At 37.6% G+C, this 25,721-nt stretch overlaps 2 protein-coding genes across 4 annotated transcripts in view; one reads left to right on the top strand and one right to left on the bottom strand.

Moving 5' to 3' along the window:
- The window catches only part of rapgef3 (Rap guanine nucleotide exchange factor (GEF) 3), a 36,572-nt gene extending 28,022 nt beyond the window's left edge, over positions 1 to 8,550 (top strand). For all 3 annotated transcript variants that reach the window (XM_059528191.1, XM_059528189.1, XM_059528190.1), the window contains 14 exons: positions 75 to 157; positions 535 to 565; positions 1,242 to 1,320; positions 1,502 to 1,639; positions 1,748 to 1,845; positions 2,207 to 2,332; positions 3,759 to 3,940; positions 6,299 to 6,389; positions 6,803 to 6,853; positions 6,937 to 7,024; positions 7,131 to 7,195; positions 7,281 to 7,335; positions 7,433 to 7,504; positions 7,620 to 8,550. In XM_059528191.1, coding sequence (XP_059384174.1) covers positions 75 to 157; positions 535 to 565; positions 1,242 to 1,320; positions 1,502 to 1,639; positions 1,748 to 1,845; positions 2,207 to 2,332; positions 3,759 to 3,940; positions 6,299 to 6,389; positions 6,803 to 6,853; positions 6,937 to 7,024; positions 7,131 to 7,195; positions 7,281 to 7,335; positions 7,433 to 7,504; positions 7,620 to 7,738 — 1,278 coding nt within the window. In that variant the 3' untranslated portion in view covers positions 7,739 to 8,550. The remainder of the gene's footprint in view (positions 1 to 74; positions 158 to 534; positions 566 to 1,241; positions 1,321 to 1,501; positions 1,640 to 1,747; positions 1,846 to 2,206; positions 2,333 to 3,758; positions 3,941 to 6,298; positions 6,390 to 6,802; positions 6,854 to 6,936; positions 7,025 to 7,130; positions 7,196 to 7,280; positions 7,336 to 7,432; positions 7,505 to 7,619) is intronic.
- Positions 8,551 to 9,286: 736 nt separating this feature from the next.
- Positions 9,287 to 25,721, bottom strand: part of LOC132118380 (integrin alpha-5-like) — a 45,511-nt gene continuing 29,076 nt past the window's right edge. Inside the window, exons 18-31 of the mRNA XM_059528192.1 lie at positions 25,513 to 25,670; positions 24,836 to 24,973; positions 22,063 to 22,130; positions 20,486 to 20,633; positions 19,961 to 20,053; positions 18,050 to 18,129; positions 17,163 to 17,243; positions 16,924 to 17,029; positions 16,266 to 16,424; positions 14,396 to 14,503; positions 12,032 to 12,145; positions 11,353 to 11,454; positions 11,122 to 11,244; positions 9,287 to 10,908 (exon numbers count right to left, since the gene is read on the bottom strand). Coding sequence (XP_059384175.1) covers positions 10,828 to 10,908; positions 11,122 to 11,244; positions 11,353 to 11,454; positions 12,032 to 12,145; positions 14,396 to 14,503; positions 16,266 to 16,424; positions 16,924 to 17,029; positions 17,163 to 17,243; positions 18,050 to 18,129; positions 19,961 to 20,053; positions 20,486 to 20,633; positions 22,063 to 22,130; positions 24,836 to 24,973; positions 25,513 to 25,670 — 1,559 coding nt within the window. The 3' untranslated portion in view covers positions 9,287 to 10,827. The remainder of the gene's footprint in view (positions 10,909 to 11,121; positions 11,245 to 11,352; positions 11,455 to 12,031; positions 12,146 to 14,395; positions 14,504 to 16,265; positions 16,425 to 16,923; positions 17,030 to 17,162; positions 17,244 to 18,049; positions 18,130 to 19,960; positions 20,054 to 20,485; positions 20,634 to 22,062; positions 22,131 to 24,835; positions 24,974 to 25,512; positions 25,671 to 25,721) is intronic.

The raw sequence follows: 25,721 nt of genomic DNA on the forward strand, positions 1-25,721 counted from the left end.
AGTTAATTGCATTGTCAGTGCTCATGTTGTCCTTAAATGTAAGTTTATTTAAAATACCACTATTTTTGTGACAGAACTTCAGGGAAGGGGTGATGGCTGACACGAGACTTTCCAGCATTCTCAGAGAACAGCTGAGAGACAGAAGAAAGACAAAAATGTAAGTGACACACTAGCCAATGTCCATGCGTACACATACAAACACAAGCACAAAAATATTTTGTCATAAGGACCAAAATCAGGTCTCTTATGTTATTATGATTTGTGACCATGTGACTGATGGACACAGCTTAGCTGTACTTCAAAGTCAAGTAAAGTAACTTTTAAAGTCATTTTACCAGTATATGCATAGTTATGGCACTTCACATTTGATGCATTTTCAAAGCCAAACTGTTGATATAATCACTCATAAAGTAATAAATACCATATATTATTTTTCGTTGACCTGCTTTTATAAAGTCCACACCTTTTCTCTTGAGTCTGCTTTGTCATCAAACCTCTTTACATAATGCTATATCCCTATTATACTCCTTACAGAACCGAAAATGGATGTCACACTCTGACGAAGGTAAGAGGCCCTGCTTTCTTAGTCTAATGGGAAACGTAAAGCGATAAGAGACAAACCAATAAATCCTACTTACTCTATGACACAGCATGATAAACAGACTCGCCGGTGGAAAAGTCAACATCTAAGAGGCCAGAGGTCTTTAGAGAACAAATTCAGAGAACAAATCAAAAGTAAATCCCGCTCTGACAGAGTCATACACGCTATATTTGAAAAGTACACTATAAGTAGGTCAGCGTTATCTATGGTCACATAAACCCAGCCAACCGTTTGCAGTGAATTTGAGAACAGGTGGTCTCATATATACATAACATACACACACACATACATACATGTATATATACATATATATATATACATTTATTTTCTCCCTTGCTGTCAAAAAGTAACAGATTTCTATAGAAAACACTATTAGTGCAATGCAGTAATACAAGACATACTGGTAGGGTTTTTCAGCTTTCTCTGAGAGAAGGCATCCTAAAAATGGTTTTAAAAAGCCTTTTTTTTTTGACTCCTCACATTCTTGGAATAAAAACTGCACTTTTTCATAGACACCAAAAAACATCATAGCTGAGACCATCGATGCAGTCCATTTATTTCAGACACCCAGTCTGTCTAAACATATTGAAAACTGCCTTTTGCAGCTCTAATATCCAATATGGTCATCTGTTTGTTTCAGCTGAACCAAAAGTTTGATTGGTTTTCTGCTCACGAAGAGCCGGTGGGGAAATTACGGTCGATTAAAGCTCAAGATAAAGGTTTGTATTTTTACTTCATTGAGAGTTTTAATAATAAACCGTGTCATAAAGAAATTAAATTAAGGGCAGATGAAAGAAGGATAATATCCCTGTGAAATTGCTCAAATGAATCAAAATAGACACCATTGAATGTGCCTAACTAAATTTGTTCATTTAAAAGAGTCCAATTGTCCGTTTGCAGTGTTATATGAGATCTTTAAAGCGGATCTTAAGGCTGTCACTGTGATGCTGCCGGTCGATGCTTCAGTGAGCGACATCTTGACTACATTAGTGGATCCTGAGAGAGACTATGTGCTGGTCAAGATGAATTCCTCAGGAGGTAAGCTATGAGATTCAGATGATTTCCTCGAGTTACAGCTTCAGTATTAGATTCTGTCCGACCTGATCAGATATTTGATGTGATCAAAGGTTCCTCTGCTTCTTGCAGACAGGGTCCAGCTCAAGTTGGAGACCACGGCGGTCTCTGCCTCTTTAGGAGTGAATGAGAAGCTTTTTTTCTGCACTGCCAGCAAAGTGGAACAACTGGTGAGGATGCCAACAGAATTATTGCTGCGGAAATTCTAGCCGTACATGTCAGCTGAATATATACACATCAGCTGTGACATATTTGTTTTTCTGCATACTGAAATACTTAGCAAAATTGTTTTTTGGATACTTAAAATAATGAGCTTGTATTTATTTTATAATTTATTTATTTATTTTTATTTCATTTGATTAATATATAATGTATGATTTACTTATTGAATGAGACACCATTTCTTATTTCAGTCATATAGTTTCAAATGTAAAAGGTTACGTTCTGCAGTTAGTTAATTAACAGTATGGTCGAATATCATGGTTCAGATTTAAGAGTCTCCTCTGCTGTGTGTATTTTCCCCTCTGACAGACACCGGTGAAAGAGCAGCTGGGGCCAGAGAAGAGCACCATGGACACTCTGGAGCAGATGTGCTCCAAGGACATGGCCAGCCAGCACACCAGCTACGACTGGGAGCTCTTCATGGCCATGCATGAGGTAACAGATTTGTCACCGGCACATGAAACTGTTTCATTATAATCTTTAATACCTAGTTAAGGAGGAGTATTGAACAAAAAAGACTAGAAACTAAGACTAAATGAGAGGATTTGTTATGTTAAATCAATCACACAACAATACAAATGTAAGGAAAATGTACTCACCCACAGGCCACCCAGAATGTAGGTGCAGTGAATGGGTGTCGTCAGAATGAGAGTCACAGTGATCCACACTACTGCCATCAATCAGTTAACATCTTGTGAAGTGAAAATATGCGGTTTTCATTTTTAATGTCAAACCCTTGCTTCTGGCTAAAATACGATGCTATAGTTAATCTAAATTGCTTTCTCCAGTGAGAAAGTCGCCTGGTCTGATGAACTATTCACAAGCAAAAACAGTTCTAAGCAAATACGTTGGTGAATTTTGATGAGAGAGGACAATAGGGAAAGACTTTTTCATTTGAAGAACTCATATTATCAATTATGGACCTTGATGGATTGGTTTCTTACAAACACATACCTTTCACCTCACAAGACATTGATTGATGGGCTTGAGTGGTGAAGATTATTGCAACGTTTTTATCAGCTATTTGAACTCTCATTTTGACGGCACCCATTCACTCCAGAGCGTGAGGAAACAAAAAACAGCGTTTTTTTAATTTTTGGTTGAACTATTCCCTTAATCACCATAACCAATAATCACAATTAGCGCATCACAGCATATTAATCCGGTAAATATCAGCGTGTTCTTGGCATTTAAATAGAAATCGTCTCGCACGTTCAGAGACACAAACGTCACAAGATGTGACCAGTCATGTGTGCAGCGTATCTGTTCGAGAATCAAACATGTCCGGGAGAATGAGTCAGTGAAATATTTCAATCGCATGCCTGGCTCACACCTGCTGGGTAAACATTTGAAATATCTGACGCCGGCTCACAAATACCTGTAAAAGTGCATCTCAGATGAAGTGGATGTGTTTATTAGTCCTACATTCAGAGCAATCGAATACTTTATACAGAGCAGATAAAAGCAAATCTAACCTTGAAGAAATATACTAATATAGTATTTATCTCTAGAAAGACTTTATGGATGATTACTTAAAAAACATTATGAATTATGAATGGGATAAAATGGGATATCATTACTGTACAAAAGTTTGGAGTAATTTCGATTTTTCATTGTTTTTAAAGCATCTTATGCTCACCAAAAATACAGTAAGACAGTAATATTGTCGAACATTATTATAATTTCAAATAACTGCTGTTTATTTGAATGTAATTTCAAATACTTTTCATGATGGCAAAGCTGAATTTTCAGAGTCATATATGATCCTTCAGAAATCATTCTAATATGCTGATTTGCTGCTCAAGAAACCTTTTAGTGGAAACATTGTGGACATAACTACAGTCAGTTTACTGTGCTACAGGTGGAGTTGGTCTACTTCGTTTTCGGACGGGAGAAGTTCCCTGGAGCCACGACGGCTAATCTTGAACGGTTTGTGCGTCGCTTCAATGAGGTTCAGTACTGGGTGGTGACGGAGATGTGTCTCTGTAAGGACCTGGTCAAGAGAGCCATACTACTCAAGAAGTTCATCAAGATGGCTGTTGTGTGAGTACAATATCAAGTCACAAGACTCAAGGCGGCCATACCATACAATGTACATGCTTTATAGTACATGATATTCCACATATGTCCGTAGTTTTTCTTTTACACTAGTCTTCCTTTACGTCACACTTTCATTATAGTTCACATCAGCATGAGTCACTGTAACCACCCGACCCACTAAGACTAATTCACATAATCTTTAAACAAACCTTGCTAACTCTTTTTTTCAACTTTACAGCTATGTCGAAACTAGGAGAATGTGTACAAACTATCTTAGTAAATGTTACAAATATGCTTTTTTAAAAATTGCATATACTGAAAAATATTAGCATAGACATAATGTGCACTTAAAAAATATATTTTTACATTTTATAATTACAAACTTTTTTTCTTGTAAAACATACTTTTTTTTTAACTTCAAAAATCTTTTTTTTTACAGCATAAATTATGTGTTGTTGTTGTTTTTTTTGTCCATTATTGCATGGTTATCTGTGGTTAACACACAAAATGACCCAACCTGCATTGTACAATTCTGAATGTACATTGTTTGAATTTAAAAAACTTATGTGTAAAATAATGACAATTTGTATATTGTGTCCATATATTACCACTAGGGGGAGCTGTTATCTGTAATATCCAGGTGCTGGTAATATAATTAGAATATCATCAGAAAGTTGATTTCACTAATTCCATTCAAACAGTGAAACTTGTATCTTATATTCATTCATTACACACAGACTGATATATTTCAAATATTTATTTCTTTTAATTTTGATGATAACTGACAACTAAGGAAAATCCCAAATTCAGTATCTCAGAAAATTAGAATATTACTTCAGACCAATACAAAGAAAGGATTTTTAGAAATCTTAGCCACCTGAAAAGTATGAACTTGAAAAGTATGAGCATGTACAACACTCAATACTTAGTTGGGGCTCCTTTTGCCTGAATTACTGCAGCAATGCGGTGTGGCATGGACTCGATCAGTCTGTGGTACTGCTCAGGTGTTATGAGAGCCCAGGTTGCTCTGATAGTGGTCTTCAGCTTTTCTGCTTTGTTGGGTCTGGTATATCGCATCTTCCTCTTCACAATACCCCATAGATTTTCTATGGGGTTAAGGTCAGGCGAGTTTGCTGGCCACTTAAGAACAGGGATACCATGGTCCTTAAACCAGGTACTGGAAGCTTTGGCACTGTGTGCAGGTGCCAAGTCCTGTTGGAAAGTGAAATCTGCATCTCCATAAAGTTGGTCAGCAGCAGGAAGCATGAAGTGCTCTAAAACTTCCTGATATACGGCTGTGTTGACCTTGGACCTCAGAAAACACAGTGGACCAACACCAGCAGATGACATGACACCCCAAAGCATCACTGACTGTGGAAACTTTACACTGGACCTCAAGCAACGTGGATTGTGTGCCTCTCCTCTCTTCCTTCAGACTCTGGGACCCTGATTTCCAAAGAAAATGCAAAATTTACTTTCATCAGAGAACATAACTTTGGACCACTCAGCAGCAGTCCAGTCCTTTTTGTCTTTAACGCTTCTGACGCTGGCTGTTGTTCAAGAGTGGCTTGACACAAGGAATGCGATAGCTGAAACCCATGTCTTGCATACGTCTGTGCGTATTGGTTCTTGAAGCACTGACTCCAGCTGCAGTCCACTCTATGTGAATCTCCCCACATTTTTGAATGGGTTTTGTTTCACAATCCTCTCCAGGGTGCGGTTATCCCGCACTATATAACTTTATATAGTTGCTTGTACACTTTTTTCTACCACATCTTTTCCTTCCTTTCGCCTCTCTATTAATGTGCTTGGACACAGCTCTGTGAACAGCCAGCCTCTTTTGCAATGACCTTTTGTGTCTTGCCCTCCTTGTGCAAGGTGTCAATGGTCGTCTTTTGGACAACTGGTTGTCTTTTGGACAAGCCAGCAGTCTTCCCCATGATTGTGTAGCCTACAGAACTAGACTGAGAGACCATTTAAAGGCCTTTGCAGGGGTTTTGAGTTAATTAGCTGATTAGAGTATGGCACCAGGTGCCTTCAATATTGAACCTTTTCACAATATTCTAATTTTCTGAGATCCTGAATTTGGGATTTTCCTTAGTTGTAAGTTATAATCATAAAAATTAAAAGAAATAAACATTTGAAATATATCAGTCGGTGTGTAATGAATGAATATAATATACAAGTTTCACTTTTTGAATGGAATTAGTGAAATAAATCAACTTTTTGATGATATTCTAATTATATGACCAGCACCTGTATATAAACACAAGTAGTTTACTAAATGAATGAAATGAATGCATTTGGCTTATTTGCTTTATGAAGTACTAGCTCATGGGCATCCGATATGATCTATTTCAGTCTTAAAGAGCAGAAGAACCTGAACTTGTTTTTCGCAGTGATGTTCGGGCTCAGTAACAGCGCTGTACAAAGGCTCAATAAAACATGGGAGGTAAGAACAACTATGTACTATTAGTCTAGTCTAAATAAGCTTTTTGTTGTTTTATTTCTGTGTATAATACCATAAACTTCTTTTGAGACCTGTAACACGTTAAATGACCTTACATTAAATTTGTGGCAAAATATAACTATAAATATAACAATAAAATTGGAGAGTCCAAAAAGATGATAAAACACCATTATCATCCACACAACTCCAGTCCATCAAATTCCACCAATGAAATGCTGCCTGTTTGAAAACTTAATAATAACAATTAAGCTGTTTTAACTTTAAGACTTCAAAATACCAATCCATTATCTAGATCAATACTAATTTTTGGGTTAACTCTTCATTTAACATCTTGATTTTCTGTAAAGCTGCTTCAAAACAATGTGTAAACATATAAATTTTACTTGACTTGACAGAGACTTCCAAATAAAACCAAGAGGATCTACTGTGCATATGAAAGACTGATGGTAAGATAAAATATTTGCACACTCTTTACCAGGATTTGTCATGTCTAGGTACTAAATGAAAAGTAATCACCTCTTTGTTGTAGGATCCATCCCGTAACCACAGGGCCTACAGACTGACTGTAGCCAAACTCAGCCCTCCATATATCCCCTTCATGCCTCTACTGCTTAAAGGTGCAGTTTACTACTGAGCCAGTTGACATTATTTACTATTTATGTCACGATTATTTAGTGAAATTTAAGTTTAATCAACTTATCAATTAATCATTTGCCTGTGTAGATATGACATTTATTCATGAGGGAAACAAGAACTACACTGATAAACTGGTCAACTTTGAGAAAATGGTGAGAGTATTGCTTTCAGTTCAAATGTTGCATTCTCTATAACATAGAAAAATATTCAACATGTGCTTTTTTAACTTATTTTTAGCGCATGATTGCCAGAACATTGAAGACAGTTCGAGAGTGTCGAAGTCAACCTTACGGTATGGCTCCCCCTAGTGCTTTGGATCATAGTGTGTATACTCAGTCTAAAAAAAAATATAATTCAGCAATATTCTAGCCTCTTCTGTGCTTTTGCAGTGCCTTCATCTCCGCAGAAAGGCTTGACAGAGAGAATGTTCTTGGATGCCCAAGTTATCCGACTATCAACATGTATGTTGTTCTTTCTTTTTCCTCAATATGATAATAAAAAAACAACAACAATGGACTAAATCATCATGAGTATATCCTTGCGATTCGGCATTGATTTCTTTCTCATATCTTGCAGATTCAGACCAGTCCCTGACCCTGCGCAATGCAGTCAACATAAGACAGTACATCCAGAACCTCAAAGTGATTGACAATCAGAAGATACTGACTCTACTTTCCAGAGCCATAGAGCGCTGAGATGCTGCGAGACCGCCTTTCTTTAGCCCGTCCTGCTCCATATTGGAGAACAAAAGTGACTGATGGAATCCATGATCACCTTATATGTGGTTAATTGGTGTAAATTCTCACAAACGTCGTCAGTCAGTGCTGCGTGGACTGTGCAAAGCTGAACATTGATTGAGAAAACGCTGACAAGTGACTATTTCCTTTTGATGCCTTATCAGTGTTCTGATCTGACTGCTGTGACTAATGTGAGCCGTATCTGACACACTACACCACGAGCAAAGGATTTCACTTAAGTGCTGCTGGCATTAACTGTTATTTATCAAAAATGTATACCATGTTCTGTATCTATTCAGCACGTTGTTTCTGAACTAGCAATGCTGGCTTGAGCTGCTTTTAGAAGCATGATGTTGTGTAAAAAAGTCATTTTAGAGACAAAAACCTGAACAATGACTCAGTAAATAAACATTATATAGACATTTTGACTGACAGTTGAGTCTGGACCATTGAATTATTGAAAATGAATGCACATAGATGCAGGGATTTTCAGTAAATCTACGGTCTGTCAGCACGTATTCCTTATTTAACAGTATTGTAGCTTGTTTTGAATATTACCCTTTGAATTTCATTGTGAGCAAGCACTGGAGAACAACAGATTGTACAGATTAGTACTAGCTGCTGTATATAAAAGCTGAATACCACTAAGCTAAACCAGTACTATGAAGAAAGCACAGGTTTGTAAAAATTTTATATAAAATTATATATATCTTATGCATTTTTCTTAATGAAGTGTTTTTATTTTTATATAAATAAATTATTGAACACGGTGCTTTTTTGTTTGTTTGTTTAAAATTATTTATCTACTTAGTATCTCTTAATTTTTTTTTTTCCCTTGAAATTATTTTTAATAAGCAAATGATCTAAAAAGGAAAAACAATTCAACCAGAAGTTGTAAAAAAAAAAAAAAACTGAAAGATTTATTTTGAAATGCAAGATGTAAATACAAATAATTACTTGAACATCCCTCTGATTCTCCCCAATATGGGGCGATGAAATACGTCAAATCAGTATCAGCTGAAAATTAAAATAATCTCCTCACCAAACATATGTACAACTTATAACAAGAACACAAACAGGGATTTGGGGCAGTAAAAAAAAAAAATGAAGACATACCCAGTGTTTCCTCCCGCTTAAAATACAAAAATCAAACTTATGGAGGAATAAATAATTTTTGATAATGTACAAAAGAGATTCAAAACATTACTAAGGATTCAATTGGAGTCAATGTGTCAGTTATTTGGCTTTGTACCAATTCAAACAACCCGGTTTGGTTAGTAAAACCCTTACAGACAAAATGTGTCTTAAATTACATGATGTTAACATGTGACAAATGATAATTGGTGATTAAAAACTGAACTTTTATGGTACAGTCAAACTTTATATAATTAAAAAGCTGGACCTTTTTGGCAGTTGAGTCACATTTTTGTATTTTTTAGACTACAGCATTACACCGTCTTTTAAATTAGCTGAACATCTGGGCTAATTCAACCCTCAAACTGGGTGTTGTCTTCAAATGCTCCTTATTTCTGAGAACTTCTCTAAAATATAGTATTAATATGCAAATGACAAAACAAGTTTTAAAAATACAACAATATTGCACTTCCATACAGATTTCCTACGCATCCCACAGTTCCAGCTGCTTTCCTTTTCTAGGTGGCTCGCTGAAACAGGAGTTTCACGATGGGTGATTGTAGTTACTTCCTGTCTGATTTGGCCACTTCAGCACCATGATGTACAGAGGCATTTCTACACTGTGGCTCTCCATAAAAAAATAAAATAAAATAAAAAACTTGCACACAAGCAGATGATCACAAAGACACGCATACAAAAAAGAGAAAAAGTATACAGGTGTTTTTCAACATTCAGTCCCTGGATGAGGCCTGCTGCCTTGGAAGAGGTTTGTTTTCAAATCTCCTTCCAAATCCACAGTGATTCTCCGTTCACCCACAGAAGTTTGGAGGGACGACCCTTCCACTTTTTGGCCCAAGAGTCTGTTAGCGTAACGGCAAAGCACAGCTCTGCTTCAAGGCATCGGAGAGGTTTCACAGGCTCGGTGCGGATCCAGTTGAGTCCCAGATGACTTTTAAGGCAACGGTGTCGCTTGTTACTACTACGATAAGGGGACGGAAATGGCTGATATTCAGCAGGGAAGAACAGTTGCCTTCCACGAAGGATCCTGACAATGTTTTCCGCGGAAATGAGTCATTCGATCCTTTCCGCGGCATCACCTGAGAGCGAAACCAACCTGGCTTGCTTTCTTCAGAAGATACAGAGGAGACTGAGCTGAAAACATCTAATTTGAAGTGAAAACCCATTCCGATAGAAATCACAAAACAAAACAAAAACAAACATTAAAAACAGAAAAAAAGACAGCAGGAAACTGGAGATGAGCGTCCGTGGTGAGGTGTCAAACTACCTCATTCTCACTTTCCAAACATAATTCATGAGCAAAACCTGTATCAATATCTTTGGTTGGTTGTGAAATACTGCAAAGAAGTTTTTTGGTGCAAACGTGTGTGTGTTTAACGTTAAAAATGTAAAATGCTACACTGCAGATGTTGTTTAACCATCTGAAACATATGAACAGTTGCGGACTAAAACCAGAAAAACTAAATGAAATTGTTACAAATTCAAACATCATAAATGTTTCTCTTAATATTAGTGCAGATTGCGTCGTTGATTTAGTCTCATTTTCTCCTTTAGCAGGTTGCCAGGTGAGGCAAGTGATCCTGAGTTTTGGTTAAGATCTGTTTGTGAGTGGTAGGCTATAAGTGGCGGTTAAAAATGGATACCCACATCAAGGAAAAACAATAATATAAAATAAACCATGTCAACATTCATTTGGCTTTAAGTCCTCGGGGTCTCTTGATCTAGTGCAGTACAGTGAAGATCCAGTGATCTTTCCTCCATATTCCTTTACTGCAGTCTAGGTCTTTGTCTTTTTTTTCTTTTCTTTTTTAAACAGCAAGTAAGCTCTCTCTTTGGATGGCCTCTGGTTAAGAACATTCTCTGGGACGTGTTTTCTGAATGCTCTCTTGTGTAGTTTAGGCCTCGGATGCAGCCTGAGGTTTGAGCTGGGCTTTTTCCATCGCTGTGCCGTAAGGAGTTCTCTTGAAGAAGCCGAGCTACAGGAATCAAGAAGAGAAGGAGATAAAATTATGTTGAAGAGAAGGACTTATACATACATATTCATATATGATTAGTTGCAAGGTTTTTCTTTTATTACTTTACTATTGGTTGCATGCATCTCTGTCTACAAAGGAAAATCATTTGTTTACGATTAGCTAGTCAAACTAAATGATCGAGCCCAACTAGAAATCAAAACGGCAGACACTGACCTTGTACAGGACGTAGATCAGCAGTGCAAGCAGTAGAAGTCCAGCCAGAATAGCCAGAATGATGATCCACAGAGGAACAGCATACGTACTGTCTGGCTTATTCCAGACCACAGGAGTGACCATCTACAGATAACAGACAGAAGATGAAGATCAGTGGGTCATTTAACTAATATGAACCAAATATATGGTGTCTATCGATAGACATGAATTAGATTGGATGAGTAAATGTACCTTTTTAGCACCACTAGGAGTCACTTTGGGCAAAATGGCATATGGCATCTTTTCCACTTTGTAACTAGCAAGGCACTCCAGAATGAAGTTTTTATAAGGGTTCTGCAATAAAGCATAAAGAAACACATTTAGAACACCATCAAAAGAAAGTAGCGAAATAGTAGAATTCAATTAAATTCCGAACTGAGCTGAGCTCCCATCCCATATGCCTCCAGATGGGGGCAGTATGGTTTCACTGAACCCCAGAGTTTCAGTCTGGCTTTGCTTCTCACAAAACCCCTCTGACATTCCAATCCGCTGAGCTCTCAGGATTTCTTCTCTTAATGTATTTTCAATGCACTCACTTATAAGCTTTGTATTGGCTAGAACTGCAGAGAGCATGTAAGGCGTCTCTCAAAAGAGCTCCTGTTCGGAGATATCATCTGACTGGCTTTAACATGCATGAACAGACACTCACAAACTCTGTTAGTTCACTTATTAGTGACCATGCCACACACAGCCAGACTTCACATTAAAATCTTGGATATTTCTTCAGTGTAATCGTGGAACAGACAAGTCAGCAAACTTTGGATTCTGAAATTTGGCTGTATGAAAGCTTGTACATGCCACGCTTTGCTTTTATAGCAGTATTAGTAATAATCTAGAGAAGACAGCTTTGACATCAAGGTTTTCCACTTACCTCCATGAACGTTTCTGCCCAGATTCGCGAGCGAACATGCAGTATGGCACTAGTCCCGCGCTCCAGCAGGCCAACGTTACACGTTAGAGTCCAGCAATCCACACTGGAGCAAGACTAACACATCAGAAAAACAGAAAATGATCAACATAACGAAATGTACAGAAGTATTTCATCACACTGCATGCTAGCTCCTGGTCACAACTCATTACAAACCCCTCCTAACAACAGGCTCTCAAATAAACAAATGACACTGCAATGTAATGACATCATAAAAGATGTGCTCTTTTAACAAACAAAGAACATGTGATTTCAATTTCCTGCCAGAAATACATAAAATCAGCATAAAAGCATGCCTGCCTGCCGTCTGGGATACAAGCATCAATTAAAATTCCCAAAACTAATATGAATGTGAATAATAGAGATGAGACCATAAGACAGACGTTAGCGTCACAAGCCAACAGCGATGACAAAAGACCTAATGTTAACGTCTTGTGCATCAACTGCTTTAAATAAATGGGAATTCACTGGTAGAGCCACAGGACTCTGCTTACAGCTAACTAAAGCCAAATTCCGACCCTCCGATGCAATAACATTTAGCTCCCTGGTTTTTACAAGCTGTACACTACCACATTCATCATCGGATCCCTGTAATGTGACCTTCGTTTCATTAGGAGGGTGAGAAAACAATGATCACAGAACATACACAATTCCCTCTATTTGTTTTTGAACCACATTAATGAACCACACTAACCCTAATGTAAATAAATAACTGTTGAATTATGTAATTTTTTTATATAAGAATAGAAAAAAATTATGTAAGAAAAAATTATGTATTTTCTAAAGCAAACATTTTTACCATGATTTAAAAGAGACAACCACTAAAATGTAATTCAGTGTAACAATATTTTATATACCCAAAATATCTTATGCAGCACCTAATGTGACTGTGTCATTTAAAATAATAAAATTTTGTATTATTACTTTTTAAAAAGTATAGGTCAGAATAAGTGGTTTAATTTTTTTTTTTTTTTACATAAATATATATTACATTCAATTGCAATAGAACACTATTTAATAGAACGGTTAAAACAAGAATAAAACTATTGGCCGATGAGGTAAAAATACATTATATTAATTATATTATATTATATTATATTATATTATATTATATTATATTATATTATATTATATTATATTATATATTATATATTATATAATAGGCCTCCAGGAACACGTCACCTCAACAAGAGATGATAAATGTGGGCGATTGAGCGCAACAGGCGACAAAGCCCTCTTTCATTTGGTCAGGTACAGAGCAAGGATGAGAGCTTACAGCTGGACGACACAATCAGCTGCTGTCTGAGAGAAGCGCTAGCTGAAGCGGTTAATGACGCAGAGAAGAACTGGAAATTACAGGGCAGAGCGAGGACATTTCAACAGACCCATCACTTAGAGAGTAATGAGGTCATTAATGTTCTATCACATGGTCACGCACATACGCAAGCACACAAAAACACACACATGCACCTAAACCAACCAAGCAAAACATCTTTAATGGCAGCCAATCAGTCACAACAGATCTTTGACGCTGTATGACTTGACCTTCTGAGATCCTACACTAGTGAACCAAAGGTCTTATGGCATCCGAGGTCATGAGAATACTGAATTAGATGCGTTTGTTCAACATTTGCATTTTACCCAACGCAAATGACTCATGCGGACCTTCCTGCTGTCAGGACTCTGTAACTGTGTTCCGAAACCTAGTGAGCAGCCTACCTAGACAGTACTTTAGGCATCAGAGGTGCATTTTGGATGCAACGTCTGTTCCAAAATGTATGTATCGGAATTATTCCGAGTTCTGGCCAAATTCAAGAGCAGCATTGCATGTGTCACTCAAAGTGAATGTAATCCCAGAATGCATATCTCAAAATTGTATCACCATTTTGGATTATAAATACCTATATTTAATTCATACAAAGACCATAAAGGGCCATAATGATGGAAAAAAATAACCCGAGCTGGTTTGCTGGTCTTAGCTTTCTGAAGATGGTCCCTCGGCATGCCCAGCTCCAAATCCCCTAAAAATCAGTCAACAGATCAGCCTGACCAAGCTACTGTAGTACACCAACTAAGACCAGCAAACCAGTTTATGCAAATTTAAGATGTTTTAGCAGGGTTTTTCTAATAGTTTAGCAACAAGCGAACCTCACACTCTACTGTAATCAAATGCTAGGAGTGTTAATGGATTGAGGTACTGTGTTACTGCGTACAGTGTTTCAAATCAAGAGCTTCCATTTCAGATGATGTTGTTTCACTCACTTTCTTTGTGCCCCACCCCACCCCTTTAATTCCAAGAAATCTCACCAGATTGGTCAGCTGAGACAGCTCGCTCTTGTGCGTTTCTCTCTTCTCGATGTGGTGTTCATGCGCCGCGTCCCGTAAAGGAGGCTGTTCGGTAGAAGACTGCTGGAGCTACAGAGAGAGCGAGAGAGAGGGAAAGCTAGAACATTGAGTGGAAACTCACCACCCTTTTGGACATTGTGGACTGACATCACGGTTCAGTCTGTACTGAAGCCCTGTGACTCAACACGGACATTCATCTGTGAGCTCAACGGGAGGGACACGCTGTGCGGGATGCGAAGGGCATTTCGCAACAGATGTCTGAATTTTACCCAACTTCTCCATCGTGTAGACCAAGAAACACACCCTAAGCGGCATGAGAAACTGAACAAACAACCACTTAGGGGAGAAATTCAGCAGAATTCCAGATGTAACAGCAGTTTCGTGTTACGAATCATCCAGATTTCTCCCAAACGAGAGAGGGGTATACAAACCATTATAACATACAGAATAATCATTAGATGTTTAGATTTATTCTATTATAACATGTGACCCACACTTTGTCAGATCATTTGTATAACCCTAGAATGAGATCGAGAGATGTTGCAGAGGGGTCTTTTAAAAAGAGCTCTGATTGAGCTGATGGCTGTGTTTATATAGACAGCAGTGGGACGTGAAGCATGAAGGGAGCAGATTGAGATGAGAGTACGGCAGGAGGATCAAAAGCTGCTTTAATGCCCATGGGTGGGGCTGTGTGAGGGACAGGGTGGCCTCCAAAAAGGACATATTAGGAAATCTGGATGGATGGGTGCTGTGTGCATGTGTTAGGCATATGTAATTGACTATATTGGACAAACTGGGTGTTACTGACAGTGGATGTCCCTTTTAAGAGCTCATGATGTTCTGATGGATGTTCATGACTGCATGTGAGTCTCCCATCTCTAATGTCTTTACAACAGAAATGACAACAGTGAGAATACATTTGAAATAACATACCAAGAACATGTCCAGGTCATTTCTTTCAGCACTGTTTTTAATGAAGAAAACTAAGCATATTTTCATTCAATCAAGGCTTTTTACATGGTTAATTTTATTACAATTAGCACATTTTCTCTTCAAATTATCATTATTATAACTTGCTCAAGCATTAATTGTCATTATTCTCAGTTATATATTTTTTACAATTTAATGCAATTACTTTATTTGTGCTAAGATTAACATAAAATTAGCATTAGCAAAAACAAATGTTGCCATGTTATAAAAATTCTTATAGAACTGTATACACACGCACACACAGTAATTAAATGTACAATTATAATTAAACTTCTTTTTTGTCTTCACATTTATTTATACAATTTCCTGCATGTTACATTTTTTCATATTACAATAATGAGAATTTGTGCAATTAACTAAATGCAATGGTCCTTAAAATAAGCTTCCTTTTATTTGAAACAAAATACATATTATTATTATTATTATTATTATAAGTATATATTATCAAATTAAAGTAAAATCTATTTTCTTCTCTTTTTTCCCCATTATGGGTGAAATATGACGCAATAATGAGAATTTGTGAGAAAATTAACTACATGTAAAAGTCATAAAAATAAGCTTCCTTTTATTTGAAGCAATTACATAAAAATATTTTTAGATAATATGACATTTATTCAATATTATATACTATTAAGTTAAAGTAAAATCTATTTTCCTTTCTTTTTTTTCATTATGGGTGAAACCCGACCCAGACATGTTTGCCCATAAACGGTGCATTAAAAGAAAAGCCTCACAGATCAAAGTCGTTCACATAATGACAGAAAGCACCCCAGTCTGAATTATTTTGTGAGTTTGTACTTTGATTAAATCTGTGCCCTGTGGTTAACCCACAGCGTCTTACCTTGAGGTTCAAGGGGTTGACTATGTTGTGGGTGGTGCAGTTGACAGGGCCCTCCGCTGTAACCTCCAGTGGGTAAATGAACCTGTTACTTTGAAGCCTCATGGGACATTTGAGCTGCAGTAGAGTGTGACTGATGCGGCTCGGCCCATTGTTCACCAACTGAGAAGGAGAAACAGACAGAGAAAGACAGAGATATGAATCAAAAACCTATGGTATGTCATAATAATCCCTCTCAAACCCTTCGGTTTAAAATCAAGGTTGCTGCCTTGTTATTTTCATGATTGCATCATCACCACCACAGGATAAAATTGTGCTGATAAAGTAACTCCACAGGTGTTTCTGTACTCTCTGGTCATCATAAAAGAAAGGCTCGATGCCTTGTGCTATTTTAAGACCTCTGTGTAACTTCTGGAGATTCTTCATGACAACCTCTACATGTGCAAAGTATTTGCGGGACTCGTCAGCAAAACCCTCACAGAAAGTATGTGTCATATAAAGAAACCAATCGGCAAAACTTGCTAATTTAACTGCTAGTTGCTAGGCAACCATATATCCCATAATTACACCATAGGGATTTATAGCTCTTACTCTGGATTCCTATCAATGACAGGCCTCTCTGACTTCAAGTCCAACTGAAGGACTCCGACAAAGTCTTTACCTCATAAGTGTGCCGGACGGAGGGTCCGACATCCTGTTCAACCATCACATTTTTGGTCAACTTCCAGTTCGGTGGGGGAAAGAAGACCTTGTCTGGTCTGGAGACACTGTAAAATGAGAGATAAAGAGACAGGGGAAAATGAGAAAGTGAAGGAACAGGAAGAGAGCTTCCTAGTGAGATATGCAGAAGAGCAGTGGTCTTGTGAAGTGTTTCTAAATGGGTTCTGCATGTGAACTCACCCCTGTAGAATAACATCTGACTGGACCACCACCTCCAGCTTGTAGGAGACGACTTCACTCTGGGAGTTATTCTCATTCTTACTGCAGATTGAGAAATGGAGAGCTTATAAAAGAGCAGACTAAGGCCTCTTTAACGACATGTGCAACTAACCTAACCATATTAAAGATGCATGATGCATAATAGTCTCAAAGTATAATTACAAATATGAAATACATTTTTAAATAAATAGATATACAAATAAATAATACATTTTGTTGTCCAAACATGTTTTTTAAATATCAATAAAAAAGTGTATTTCTTTATATAAGATTTATTTCATGTATATTTCTTTACACATTTCATATATTTCTTTATGCATTTCTTATCTATAAATAAGAAAAGAAAAAATAAATCCCCAATTCAAACAGTAACTTTTAAGGTGTCCTTGTTACAGTATAATTATAGTAAACATTTAAGTACTGAGAAATATTAATCAACTACTTACTCCCTGGTTAGGGTTAGGATTTGGTTTAGGGTTACTTGCTTGCAATTATGCATAATTTATTGTTATTATAATAGCAAGTACATGTAACATGTAACAAAGGTGCATAAAAATAAAGAGTTACTGTGATCTTTTACTTTGCAAAAGTACTAAGCAGTTATTCATGTTTGCTACTATCTAGTTAAGTTGTCTGTAGATAGTGTGAATGTTTACTTTTTTAAACAAAATTAAAACAAACACAAAACCAAACAAAAACAAGACAAAACCAAACAGAAAACACCACAATACAAAACAAAAAACACCACACCATGCAGAAAAACAAACCAAAAAACACAAAAAAACAACAACAACAACAACAAAACAAAACAACATTAAAGCTGTGTGTGTTGGTTTCAAGTTTCATACCTACGGATCTGCAGGTCAAACTGCACAAATTTGTGTGTGTCCTTCAGACGTGGTACTGTGAATCTCAGTCCGGCCCATAACTGAAAATAAAACAATTTATTTAAAATAAATTCAAAGTACTTGTAGTCACTTCCTACAAGTACATATACATACAAAAGTACATTTCATTAATTTATTCAGTCATTTAAACAACCCCAAAATGAGAGAAATGCAAGCAGTCTCTCAAAGGAGACAACAATATTAGCAGTGCCACAATACTGAATTTCAGCTTTCCAAGAATTACACCAGAGAATTCTCTAAACACACAAACCCCCCATAATGCACTGCCATAGCAACGGAATTGGATGTTGAGGTTGGTGGAATGTTCCTTTCCTGTATTCCATCCAAAAAACATAAGTGGAAACACTAAAACGTATCCTCGCTCATTCATCTAGTGATGTCATGTTTAGGTGCACTGTCAAAAGCACTCCACTTAGTTACTACCCTAAAATGCTGAAGTCACCTTCCCAAGCCCAGACTGCATGGGAGTTCCAGTCTCCCTTTTATAATTGTGGTTTTATGCTCCAACCGCACGCACATAAGCTCTGGCAAAAAGACCCCATACGAGCGGCTCTCGGCACTCAGTGTGTGAGAGTTCGGGTGTGGGTGAATGTGCAAGTGTGTGTGCGGGGGTGGCAGTAATTTCTGAATTTCTGATACTATTACAGATAAAGGCCAGTTGTTATGAGGAACCTCTTAGGTGGTCCTGGAATCCAAAAATAATAGCGTTAAAAATAAGATTGTTGAATAAAACCCCCAAATAAACTGCCCCAAACTAATGAGAGCAGCTGACTAAAAAACAGACAGGGGTGTCTGGAAACACATATTGAAAGGGAGCAGCTTGAACAGTCACTCAATTATCCTTCATCTCTGCAGACACATTAAAAAAAAACACAGATCCCACCACAGTGGCATTTCGCAAAGGGGAACTCCACTCTCTAAGGGCGCAGAGCCAAAATGACTGTCACTTCCTGCATCGCTGGTGGGAACTTCCTGCCTGTCCAAACATGATCCAACACAGCCCTTAACAAGCCCCCCAGACAGCACTACAAGCTGACTCACACAGGTTAGATGACTAATAAAGGTTACGTGACTAACAGGGCACAATTATGGTTGCTGGAGGCCTGGTTTTTTTAAATGCTAGATGTCAGTAATCAGAATTTCCATGATTTCTCCAGATGTTTGTGAATACTGGAAAAGGATAACTGGATAACCATAACTTATTTTATAGAGATTGCACACACAAAAAGAAATTTCGGTAACACTTATTTTAAGGTGTCTTTGTTACACGCTACATGTACTTACTATTATATTAGCAATTAATTAACTAAACCCTAATCTTAACCCTAACCATAGAGTCAACAAAAATCACAGCAGACAGTAGGCACCCTCTGTTTGATGAATTTGAGAGATTACCTTCTGGGCGAAGGTACAGGATGCCAGCAATGTTTAAAAATAGGGGGAAAAACTCCTTTCTGCCACAGGCAGTTAAACTGTTGAACAAGGGTAATGCTGCGTACTGAGCGGGTCTCAGTGATGATTTGTATATTTTATTGGTTTTATTCTCTTCTTGTATCATGTGACGTGTATTGTCGGTGCTGTATGTGAGCATGTGAAACGCAAGCAACAAAAATTTCCCTAAGGGGATAATAAAGTACAATCAATCAATCAATCAATCAATCAAGAGTGAGTAAATATAGTTAATTAACATTACTCAGTGCTTAAATGTATAATTACACTGTAACAAGGACACCTTAAAATAAAGATAAACTGCATCTTTTAGCCAAGGAAAAAGAGTTGAGCTTAACTCAAAACCCCAAGTCACTCAAGTGTGTAAATATGCACAAACAGAAAGAATAGTTAAGTGCTTACGCTAGTGCCTGATTTCATGGGGTTCCCCAGGTCACAGCTGAGGTAACGGGTCTGGTTTTCCGTCTCATAACTGCAGGTCAGTTGGGTCAGGCTCTGTCCAGAGAAATAGAGAAAAAGACCAATACATTTTGGGAAACACACACACAGTGATAACTCACACACCGACTCATGTCTTAACCTGCTTAGAATAATTGTGGTACTACTGCTGAATGTTACATTTTTGTGCTAAATCATCCACACATGTGGTTAGGGTTAACAAAAAAGTACAAGTAATGAATTAAAACAGACCCTGTTTGGTGCCCATAATCCTGCATTAAGCACTCCCCCTTCTTAAAATGTAAAGTAATCTATATTTTTGCCTCACTACTGGATTTCTCTCATCACATGTCTCCATTAATAAAAAACAGGTCTTCTCTGGAGTATCAAAGTAACAGAACAAAGGTCTTTCTCAGCTGAAATGCTGAACACATGTAGGAGTTAATGGTGTAATAGGCAGCACCTGGAGGGAGGGTCTCCATATCTCACCTCGTTATTGCGGGCTATTCCGCTGTAGTCGGCCTCTGGTGGCAAGACCACATACAGCTCGGCTTCGTAAGCCCCGCCTCCATCGTTCTTTGCGTTGAAAGTCAGGGTCAAAGAGTTGTCATCGCCCATGTACACTTCCTTCCTGTCCCTACGGAACCAAAACACAAACCAAACATAAAAATCATGCATTGGTGGCTAATTTACTTTCTATAGGGTCCAGAGGGCGAAGACCAAATATACAAATTGTACTTTCAAACACTGTTTAAGTCAATACATTAATAAGCACCACTAACTGGTCATTTAAAAAAAAAACTGTGAAGTAGTTTTGAAACTAGCTGTGAAGTTTTAAGCATACAGGACATTTAGCTTATGTAATTCTGCTGATCTAGCAGTAAATATCACTCAGATCTTTTCAACAGGAAGCCCTTCCTCCAGCACTGTACACACATTTCCTATTAAAAACCCCTAATTTCCAGTGTAGCTATAAAGTTGAACATGCAACGACAAAGACTGTGAAACATTCCGCAGTGTTCTCTTTTTTTCTATTCGTTCACGTTCCCTCCCCTCTTTCTTTTCTCTCTACATCTCAGACACAATGAGAAATTCCATGCGAGGGCCACACAGACGCTTCCAATTACCGCCTGGCCTCGTAAAGCCATGCTGGGGAAGCGGCACGTACCGAATTCAAACGCTGGCACTCGGTTGGTGGGGGACTCGAACCTATGTGAAAGCCATCGCTCGCTGTACTTTCGTAGCAAACCCCTCCAGATGGCACATATGAGGTTGAGTTCATGTCATAAGGAGGTCATGATTAGCATTCAATGGCAAATCAAAATAAATATAAAAACCCTTACAACAAATGAACACCAACAAGTTAATTTGACAGAAACCTGGACCTGGGAAGCAGATTCTGACAGCGCTACTAAAGAACAGCCATGTTGTCCGAGGCATCTCTGATGCATTTTCACATTTTCTCCTAAACAATATCACCATGAGTGAATTTCCAAGAGAGTTTTTTTCCCTCTGTTTGTTGATTGACAAGAAAATCCAAAATCACTCTGTGGAGAAAATTAATACCATCCACAGTTTAATAAACATTTGACCTAAGACAAACGCAACAAATCTGTAAGGTTTTTGGTAAGACAGTCGAAGAATAACAACAGATACAAACAAATCTGTGTATAAAAGAAAGAAAATGCACACATATTTTACAAATCAACTGCAGGAAACTGCCGTTGTAACTGCAGGGAAAAGGGGGCCACAGTGAATTCCAAATTTTCCAAACTTATCCGCTATATCGAAGTCGTTTTTTTTCCACAAGCCAGCTAATTCAGCCAATTCCAGCACCTGTTGGATAGCCCTCCTTCCTGTTTTTCCTGTGAATCTCTCCAATTGTGTGCAACTTTCTAAAAGCTGTGACTCATCACAAATATTTATCTAAATATCTAATATAAAGAGTAGCTGCCATAACTTTTTTATCATGTCTACTTTATATGTGCCTTTATTGCAAACATTGCAAAAGCACACTAAACCCAAGGCTTTTATTTCTTTTTTGCATTCCTTGCTAATAATCTTACCCGTTCACAGAGATTTTCAGGTCAGGGACGCAGATGTTGTCCTCTCCGCAGTCCAATAAAATCTGGGCCTAGAACACAAGCCAGAAAAATGTTAAAGTAAATTACTGAGAGATTATTAGCCATTGATTTGCAACCTATTTTAGATTCAGAACCAACTTCTTATAAGTGCTGGGACCTGATTTTATATTTCAGGAATTGACTGGACATTCAATTCATGACAAGAATGTTTTTAAATTCGGAATTAAAAATTCAGTTTTATAACTAGGTGGGGGGCATAAATGTATTAAAAAGAAAAGCCTCAGAAGCTTGGCATCATCTTTTGTCATTTTTTATATATATATAAAAAAATACATTCAGCAAAAATTTATTAATAATAGTATTTTTAGAGTAATTAAATGCATAATTAAACAAACAATCATTTAATTTATAAGACCAGGAATGCACCTTTATAGTAGATCAATTTGAATTTCTTGTTGATTTAAAGGGTAAAAATAGAAAGCAAGCCAGTCGTTTATGAACAATGTGATCTAAAAAAGAAGCGGTCTCAGATTCTCCAGTCATTTTCTTAATCATATGCAGGATACCACCTGCAATCCAGTGTCTTTAATGTCATTCAGGCATCATCGCCCTATAATAACCATACTTTTAGTCACACTTCCCATAGCCAAAATCCAAACTAAACATCTCCAGGCAGTTCAAACAGAAACAAAACAAAAATCCAATAAACCTTTACAAACGTCCAAATTCCCATGAAACTTCAAACTACTTACACTACGAAATAGCTTTTTTTTCAAAAATCCAAACAAAGCACTGGACAGACAGCAGCGGCCGGCTGCATTATAAACAGTGCGCTCACTTAGGTCAAGTGTTAGCGCATGACCATGTAATGGTCAAAGAATACTACCGGATATAAACAAAATGAATCTAAACATCGCCGTTTGCAATCGTAAACATCACTCTTCAGTTTAAAATTACTTTACACTGCTGAATGAATACTGGGTTGAAGAGCAGATGTGTACGGGCTTCTAAAAACATATAGAGCTCACTCGAAGGGATAAAGAGCTATGGTTGTACCCATAAGGCTGTTCTATACGCCACCGACATCCACATCAGAGGCTGCCGACCCTGAACCACATGCTAGCTGCACGCGACACCACCCAACTCTCACCACACAGACAAATCTAAATATATACATCGAATAAAGCGCACACACATTAATGAGAGAGAATCTATATACAATTTATGAATGACTCGAATACATAAAGAAAAGGGGAAAGTGGTGCCGCGGCTAATTGCTACCACCTGACACTGTATTTCCAACATGTGCATGGTTGATGCAACATAACGATGAGGATAAGAAAATAGAATGGTGAGATTAGAAAGGGCAAAGTGGCTTCCCTGTAATTAGCAGTTGCTAAGCTCTAATTACAACCGATGAGGGCGGCCACCCCTTTCCATAGCTCTGTATCAGGTCGCTCCGAACCTCCTGGAGAGGGTTGTTTGGGTTCACTGGAGCACCCAAACAATTAGAAGCCCAAGCAGAGATACAAGAGTGTGCATGTTTTCAAGTTGATCCACACCAAAACCACCATAAAGTGTTTACGGAAGTGTCAATGTCTGCAAACAGCATGATTGGGTCAGCAAACTGGAGGGTGCCTGGCAGGATCACTAACAACATTTATTAAAGGAGGTCCAAAACATCTCAATCTATAGCCAAGATGAATACGGAGCCTCACACCTAGAGTCCCCTGACAATCAAGACAACAAATAAGCTTTCCCCCTTCCAGATTTTAATTTATTTCCCATTAATTCTAGTAAAGAAAGTCATAAAAAATTAGACAGTTATTATTTGATCAGAAAATAATATAAATAACAATAAAAATAATAATATGACTTTTCATTATTGTTAAAAATTGCTATAAATCGTGTATATTTACATAATAATAATACTCTATAAAATATATTGTGGTAACAACATCATCATTATCATCTTTTTATTGACTTAAACATTTAGTATATTTATGTAATATTTAAAAATATAAAAATTAAAATTTTCATTTAATTACTCTAAGAATATAATGTGGATAGTGTACAGTACTTTTATTATAAATATATGTAACTTTAATAACAATAGGGTAAGAAGAATAAGAATCATTTTTTTACACTTTATTTTTTTTGTTGTGTAATTTAAAACCGTATAAAACCAACTTTGTAAAATCTTGCCATGTGTGTTTTAAACTAGGTTTTTAAATGATTTTTCCCTTTCTTTATAATTGACACTCATTTATCATGAATAAAAGGGTTTCCACTTAGTTTTTTGGCTTGAGTATGCGAAGGTTTTAGAAGAACGCTCCATCTGCAATGTTTCCAAGACCTCGGATTAGAATGTTTCTGCATATGGTCAGTGCGGCCCATGTGTTCGGCACGGTCTCAATAACTACTGAAAGAACACTGCCACCCAAAAAGCGAAACCTAAACAGACGGCATATGGCCTGCGAGAACCTGCCCGGAAAAAAAACTGAAATCTATTAACCCTCTATATGCACACACACCTCCACAGAGCCCAGAAAGCTACTCCTGGTGGGACAGTGAAAAGTTCTCTGCTGTACATGCTAAACATTTCCTTCAGCTCTCAAATGGCTTTCCAGACAATTTGGAGAACATCCCAAATGTATGTTTTGAAAATCTCTTCATAAAGGAGGAGAAGAACGTACCGCTCCATGCATGTTCACATTAAGCACTGTGTGATATCTGCAGCAGCAGATGTACATACTTTCTGTTCGATGAGCTCCGCTGTCTGGTAGTTAAGAATGGGCCGCAGGCTGTATATGTCTGCCGCAGCTTGAGGGTTCAGGCTGAAGTTGAGCGTGACGAAGATGGGTGACAGCTTATCCCTGAAGTCCTTCTCATCCTACAGAGAGGAAAACAGAGCGGGAGTTTGTGAGAAAGGTCAGAAAGCAGGACGAAATGACACTCTTAATCCCTTGCAGCATTTTTGGCATCTGTTGCCACACTTATCTTATTTATCTTCACTTTTAACACTTATCTTGTACAAAGAAATGGAAAAATCACTCACTGAAATGATGTAGGTCATTTTCCCCTCAATGTCTCCAATGGTTAGCCCCACCTACTCTTAATTCTCATTGGCTCACAGTCTTCCGAATGCCACATTAGGACATTTTATATTCAACTTTTTAATATACTGTATATACTATTTAGTAATTTTTTTGCAAATCACATGAAAGCCCAATTTCTTTGCATTCTAGTCCGAAGTCAAGTCTTGAATCTATGAATCCAAGTCTAGACTCAAGACAGGGAAGTTGCGATTCATTGCTGTCAAAGGCGAGTTGCAAGTCTTTAAATGTAAAACTCCAAGTCCAAGTCAAAAACCCTGCTATTTAGTGCACCATTAATGTCCTGCTTTGGTAGGTAATCTGAGGTCAAACTCACCCGCAAGAAGATCTTGGTGTCACTGCAGGCTCTGGCTCCATTTGGCACAGTCAGAGTCCTCTGCAGAGCGGGAAGCTGGGTGTCTAAAAACAGAGCCCTCCGTACGGCCCCCTTCTGCTGCTGCTTCAGCCGGTCCAGCTGAACGTCAACGTTAAACTCTACCAAACACACACATTGTCTGAAATATTTAGAAAACGTTTTGGGCACGA

This window comes from Carassius carassius, chromosome 37 (assembly GCF_963082965.1).
Source record: "Carassius carassius chromosome 37, fCarCar2.1, whole genome shotgun sequence".
Taxonomy (NCBI): Eukaryota; Metazoa; Chordata; class Actinopteri; order Cypriniformes; family Cyprinidae; genus Carassius; species Carassius carassius.